This window comes from Phoenix dactylifera, chromosome 9, assembly GCF_051530095.1.
Source record: "Phoenix dactylifera cultivar Ajwa chromosome 9, Ajwa_hap1_PhDact_Kaust_v1.1, whole genome shotgun sequence".
NCBI lineage: Eukaryota > Viridiplantae > Streptophyta > Magnoliopsida > Arecales > Arecaceae > Phoenix > Phoenix dactylifera.
Window position 1 is genome coordinate 24,041,878 of NC_143198.1, and position 7,051 is coordinate 24,048,928.

The 7,051-nt window shown below is 44.9% G+C and overlaps 1 protein-coding gene across 1 annotated transcript; it reads left to right on the top strand.

Moving 5' to 3' along the window:
- The first annotated feature begins 3,066 nt into the window (after positions 1-3,066).
- On the top strand, positions 3,067-6,427 carry LOC103714615 (uncharacterized). Its single transcript, XM_089925443.1, has 2 exons — positions 3,067-5,071; positions 6,367-6,427. Exon 1 carries the CDS (start codon positions 3,263-3,265, stop codon positions 4,064-4,066), a length of 804 nt encoding a protein of 267 aa, XP_089781569.1. The 5' UTR covers positions 3,067-3,262; the 3' UTR covers positions 4,067-5,071; positions 6,367-6,427.
- The last annotated feature ends 624 nt before the right edge of the window (positions 6,428-7,051 follow it).

A 7,051-nucleotide genomic window follows, 5' to 3' on the forward strand; every position in this document is an offset into this window, starting at 1 on the left:
TTTCAGGTGCAGCTAGTTTCCATAGCTCCTCATATGGACTTAATAGACCTCCTCTGTTTAGAAAATTGTGGTGAGAGGAAACTGAGAAGCTGCAGTCCCCTTAGAGCTTCCAAACAGTGTACCACCCCATTTGCAATTGCTTTTGAAGGGGTAAAAAAAAGCTCCTTAGAGGGTAGAAGTTCTTTCGAGTGATATTTTAAAACAGTTTTTTTTCCCTCTTCCGAAAAAAAAAAAATCTCCAATTTGAAGGTTTTAGGCAAAAACTCTATTTGAGATGGTGCATCAAGCCTTTTTCTTTTCTTTTTAGATTGGGGGGGGGGGGGGGGGGGGGGGGGGGGGGTGGGGGCGCCAATAATTATAGGACCCTGGCTCGAGTTCCAGCAACTTATTTTTTTTAAAAATTAATCACCAGATTCGAGTCCCAACATTAATTTTTAAAAAATATTATTTTAAAATATTTTTACTACCATAATCATTTAAGTTGATTTCTTTGTATTATCATAATATTGTAATAAGGATTTTGAGTTTTAACATCATGATGATGATAAGGATCTATTACGAAGAAAGGGGTATATAACAAAGTTAAATATTTATATCACTATTAGAACCAAAAATATCCAGTTTGCTATTATGATATCCTTTGTTACTTGATTACCACCTATAAAGAAATAATTATATTATTCACTATATTATTTAGACTAAAATAAAATAATTCAAAAGTTGATAATATGCTATAATAATAGCTTTTGATAGTATAGTTATAATTTAGTATGCTAATATAATATTATTATGCTACTCTAAAATTATTATATTAAAAGATTATAGAAATATTAATATATTTTTAAATAGATATAAAATTTATTACTTATTACATTATTATATTAAAAATTAAATAAATAATTTATAATTTAATTCATTTACAATAACAATTTTGATAGTATAAATAATTAGATTTAAAAGCACTATATAATATATTTTATTAATTTTTTTAATACCAATGTATTTCTTGAGTTTAGTTGCCAAACAGATGCTAAAATTTCATAGTACTTTAAAAATATAATTATAAAATAGCAAGCAGCTTTTTGTTAAAAGCTCTACAAGCGAGTACTCTACTATCCGAAGCTCTACATATAAAGTTTTATTACCTATAGTAATATTAAATAGGGCTTTTATTTCTCATCGATTATGAGTAAAAAAAAATTCCTTACCTTAAAATTCAAAGGTCTGATCATATTAATGTTCTAATTAAATACTCTCGTATTCCATTGAGATGCTAAAACAACATTATTTTTTATCGGTGTGGCATAAAGAACGAACAAGGAAGCACCAAGGGGGCACTTTCCTCTCATAATCTAATCCTATCTCTATTGTGACCTCAATGATTATGAATGCCCCGCCTTCCCCAACACCCTACCCCTTGGCCTCCATTTTTTTGGTAGAAAATTTGCCCCCCTCCCAATTTTTCCCTGAACCAATTTAAGTCAAAACTTATTATGACCCCAATCTTCTCTTTGTTATCAAACACGTGGATGACAAAAAGTTTCAATATCCAAAAAAAATCTAGTAGGATTTTTCTTTTTCTCTAGAAGGATTTGGCCCTTCTCTAAAACATTTACCGTTATGCCTTTTTTCTAAATTTTTACCAACCATTCTCATCTTACCCAAACAAATCAGGAGAAATCATATTTTCTCCCTCCAATCCTCAATTTAAATTCAAAAGTCATCACTCTAATACACCATCCACGCCGCCCCCTCCCCCTCCCTCGGCAACCCACTTTTCTTCCATTCTTTTGCGTCTTTCTTACCAAATGTCTATGAAAGAGAATAAAAAGGAATAAATAATGAAGAGAACATTTAACCCTTGTGTTAAATGGGGGTTAGAGATTCCACACGATTTTTTGGGCGTCACTGGAAAGATTGAAAGAAAAAAGTTTATAAAACTTTGGTATTTGTTATTGTCTTGTGACTACTCTTCTTAATTAAGAAAAATGATGAATCCAATTTTCATTAAATATAATAATACAACCTAATGTTAAATGGTATTTAATTTTGTTTTTCTTATACTTGGTGTTATTAGCATCCTACCAACCCCGCCCCTCCCAAACGAAAAAAATGTGGCTCTTTCCTTCGTGGACCAGGATAAAGTGTCGGCATTTTTTTTTTTTTCCTTGTATCAGTTAGAAAAATAAAGCTGGCTGTACGAACTCACGGGTCCCACCAGCATTGGATTTGAGATAAATAGATAGCATCCAGATCTTACCAACTCGTTCCTATGAAGCAGCACCAAAAATTATGGAACTGGATGCCCCATGCCCGAATGGCTTATTGGTGGATATATTTTTTTTCTACATGTATCAAGATAGCGCTGGAGTGATGTACCCACATGTGAGACGGTGAGCCCACGAGTCGAAAAAAACATGCGAAAACTTACGATTTGTATCGAATATTTTCAGATGGAAGGGGGTTCAGTACAAGCTGCTACGCAGGTGAGCTGGTCCCCCCATTTTTTTACCCAAAAAAAAAGCAGCACTAAAAATTGAACAGATTGGCGGTACCTTTTTTTTATAATCACACCGTAATTCTCGGGTTCGGACTTTAATTAAATACCGGACCCGCCCCGTCGGGTCTATCGTCCCCGACAGCTCCATCAGTGATCCCACCTCCGTTCTGATCCTTTTGTATACAGAAGACTCCACGCAGATTGGACGGTTGTCCTCAGCCTTATTCCTCCGATCCCGGGAATCCTATGCATTATAATTTCCTGCCGGCCCTAATCGGAACAGAAGGAAGGGAAGGTCCAGCAGTTGGACGGTCCTGATGGGGTCCCCACGGATCATGCCCTGCTCCCATCCCCCCCATCCCCTCCCTAGCCGAATTCATTGGATCGGAGGCCTCGGTTGGAGAAGGGCGTTTTCGTCCTTCTGATCAGCCGACATTGAATCCCACAGATCAGACGCTAAAACAAAGTTATTATTTTCTAAGAATTTTAAAAACGGGCGTGGCCGCGTGAATGATGGCATTTTCGTGATTATCGCGCACTTAGTATGACCTCTCTCGCCCCACGGTTCCGCTAAATGCACCCCCCCCGCCCCATCTGGAACCTGGAAAGGAAGAAAAGGGAAAAATTTGTTAATCTCGAAGACCAGGAGGTCAATTATATATAGGAGCCACCAGATAGCTCCCCAGATCCCGGTGGGAGAGCCGCAGCCGTCGCCGTTCCCCAGCCGAGAGATCGCCGGAGATGCCTCTGTAGTGGAGGAGAATGGGTTGCTGCTTCAGCAAAACGGAGGCTCCTTCCTGCGGCAAACCGCCGGAGCCTGAGGCGCCTCAGGAGGAGACGGTGAAGGAGGTGCTCTCGGAGACGCCGAAGCCGAGGGCGAGGACGAGGGAGGAAGGGATTGAGAAGGAGGAGTTAGGATTCGACAAGGTTTTGAAGGGGGGTCCATATGTTAGCTCCATCAACGGAGGCTACGATGAGAGATCCGAGGAGAACTCCGAGGTCTGCAGCATGAGCGAGGGCTTCTCTGCCTCCACGATGGCGACGGACAGTAGAGTTGGGGAGGAGGGCGACGCGGAGGAGGTGGAGGGTGAGCCCAGGAGAGCGAGCGAGGAGAGATCCCCGGCGAAGTTCCAGAGGAAGCTTTCTCGCAACAGAGAAAGCGGCGCCAGCTGCGGCAGCGGGAGGTTCTCTCCATCGCCGGTGAAAAGGAGGGCGGGTGCCGTCGGGCGGACGTATTCCGCCAGGGAGACGGGGCAGGGGAATGCGGCGAGGAGCCGTGTTCCGGCCGGGGATGCTTTCCGTAGAGACCCAGGGGAGAGGTCCGGCCGGAGGTCGGTGTCCCCGGCTGCGAAACGGGCCGCGGAGCTGCGCAGCGCCACCACCGGTGGCCAATGCAGGGTGGTGCCGGCATCGAGGGGGAACGGCCGGTCGTCGCCGCTCCGAATCCCGCCGCCGCCGGATGAGGATGAAAGGAGGGCGGAGGAAGCAAGCTGTGGTGACGGCGGCGAGGGGAAGGAGTCGTTGGAGAATCCCCTCGTTTCCTTGGAGTGCTTCATCTTTCTCTAGTCTCTTCCCCTCCTGGGAGCGGTTAAGGTATGCAATCTGTTTTTAGGGTTAACTTTTCCAGGGTCAGCATTTCCGAATCGTAAGCGGGATAAAAAGAGAAGGGAAGTCATGAGAAAGGCAGGCTAATTTGGTGACGGTTATGGGCCGGATCCAACATAGCGCCCGGTGGTGCGGCTACCATCTACTTCTTAGAGATATCTAAATCATGGTTTAAGGTAATCTTTCAGATGAAGCACATAGGTTACCGACTGAATGGCTGGCCAACCATTTTAGAATAATTTTTGAATTGAAGAGAGATGGTTATCTGGTTCCCTCCGAAATATATTATTTTTCGACTTGTTTTAAATTTATCTGTATCCTTATTTTATAAATCATTCCTTTCAATTAAAAAAAAAAGAAGCAAAGCTCTTCGCTGTTTTAAGTCGCGGGTGAGGGGAAGGATCACGATGTTCTTCCCCCGCTTGGGAACCGTTTGATCTTGATCGTACGGTCTAAATGTATTATAACTTCTCCTTATGATGAAAAGGGAACCTGATATATCTAACCATGGTACCTGCTGCGCGTCGTATTTTTGCCTTCGATATTTTTTTTTAATTCCTGAAAAGTGATATAAGTTTGAAGTATAATGAAAGAAATGGCCTTCAAGGCGTACGTTGGTTTTTTCCGGACGGTTGATGATAGTGTAGGCTGATTGATTGATTAGACGAAGGCCGTCAATTTATTCAGATGATGGGTCTCTGGCTCGGTCTTTTCCGCGGTGCTACTGCGACGAAGAAAGAAATGGAGCAAAGCAGTTGACTCTCTTGGTTCCAGACTATTAGAAGGGGAGCTGGGACTCATAATTTCCTTAAAAAAATTAGACTTTTATGCGACTCACGCAGCTATAAAGCATCTCCTACCTAGGACAAGACATGCTCTGAGTGGAGAGTGCATCCATCTCGAAGGCAACTCTACAGACAACATTTTAAGTAGAATAGACAGCCTTTACTTTTTGACATTAGGGCGGTTAACGAGCCGAGCCGAGCCCGAGCCTCCGTAGGCTCGGCTCGGCTCGTTTCACCAACTTTCCGGCTCGGGCTCGGGCTCGGTACCGAGCCCAGGATTGGGCTCGGGCTCGGGCTCGGGCTCGGGCGGTATAGCTCGGGCTCGGGCTCGTGAAGCTCGTTTGCCCGAGCCCGAGCCCGAGCCCGAGCGGCGAGCCCGAGCCCGCCCCATCCCCAGCCCCATCCGGCCATCCCCGTCCCTGTCTCCGTCGACCGTCGGAGAGAAGAACGAGCAGCCGCCAGCCGAGCTCAGTTCCGGCGGTTCGTCGGAGAAGAATGAAGGAAGGAAAGAGAAGAAGAAGAGAAGAAGGATAGAAAGAAATTAAAAAAAAGGAGAAGAATGACTCACCTTCTTCTTCTGAGACGAACGAAGGGCGGCGGAGGGAGCTCGGATCTGGAGAGCTCGCGGTCGTTAACAGCCCTAACGACCGGTGCCTTCTTCTGAGACGAACGAAGGGCGGCGGAGGGAGCTCGGATCTGGAGAGAGGGAGAGGGAGAGACGAACGAAGGCGACTCAGAAGAAAGAAATAAAAAAAGAGAAGACTCACCTCGTCGGCCGGTGCCTTCTTCTGAGACGAACGAAGGGCGGCGGAGGGAGCTCGGATCTGGAGAGCTCGCGGTCGTTAACAGCCCTAACGACCGGTGCCTTCTTCTTCTGAGACGAACGAAGGGCGGCGGAGGGAGCTCGGATCTGGAGAGCTCGCGAAAGCGACGATCGCCGGTGGAGGAGTCGGCAAAGAGGGGAAAAGAGAGAGGGGAGAAACGGAACCGAGCTCGGCATCGGCGGCGGAGGGAGGCAGCGAGTCATCGGCGGCGGAGGAGAAAGGCGAGAGGGGAGGGGAGGGACACCCGGAGGGGAGGAGGGGAGGGACACCCGGAAGCGGGGAGGGGAGGGCACCGGAAGCTTCTGGAGAAACCCAGAAGAAAGGAGAAGAAAAAAAGAAAAAAAAAAGAGGAGGTGGTCAGCCAGTCAGGTGGGAGGGAAGGATTAACGGATTGGGTTTGGATTAACGGGCTAAGTCCCAACCCAAACCAATCCAATTCGATTTTGGAGCTCTCTTTTGGGCTCGTTTGGGCTCGCGAGCTGCTCGGGCTCGAGCTCGGGCTCGGGCTCAGATTTAAACGGGCCTCATTTTGGGCTCGGGCTCGGGCTCGTTTGACTAACGAGCCGAGCTCGAGCCGGGCTTTTACCGAGCCGGGCCCGAGCCGAGCCCGAGCAGCTCGGCCCGTTTGACAGCCCTATTTGACATACGGCAGATGGTAAAAAATTCAGAGCCACACATGTTTACCGAAAGACTAATACAACTGCTAATTAGGTGGCTTTCTATATGGCGCAACACTAGTAGGATTTTTTTTTGTGAATGAGATAAATATTTTCTACTTATTTAGACAGCTTTTTGTCTCTAATTTGAATGGTTGTACTCATATACGTATGGTGTGAGAAGCCAATGTATAAAAAATAAAAAATTTAGAGTACCCGTGAGGTTACCCCTCACCGCGCGGGCATGGGCTCGTCGTGGTGCGGCCACCGTAATACCGTTACACAGCCACGCCTACTCCAAGATATTCCTCACAACACAAATAACTCATTGATGAAAAAAAATCATGTTAAGTTGATTTATAAAAAAATGTACTTTATATTTCACATGAGCAGAAATTAAAAATAATCACTTTAGAATTAGAACGGCAACATCATCAGTGAAGAGAAGGCCGGTTGCTCCTCCGTGGCGTCACCGTAGCTTCCTAGGAACCAAAGATATTATCTAGCATACCAGGGCCATAAACCAAATTGGAGAACGGGGAGACGAGTTTAGTACTGCTTTAGAAAAAATATTTATGATTTATACAGTAAAAAATATTTCTAAAATATATTTAATAATATTACCTAAGAAATGCTTTTATTATAAAAATAAAAAAATATTTTTAGAAGAAGATAGAAATA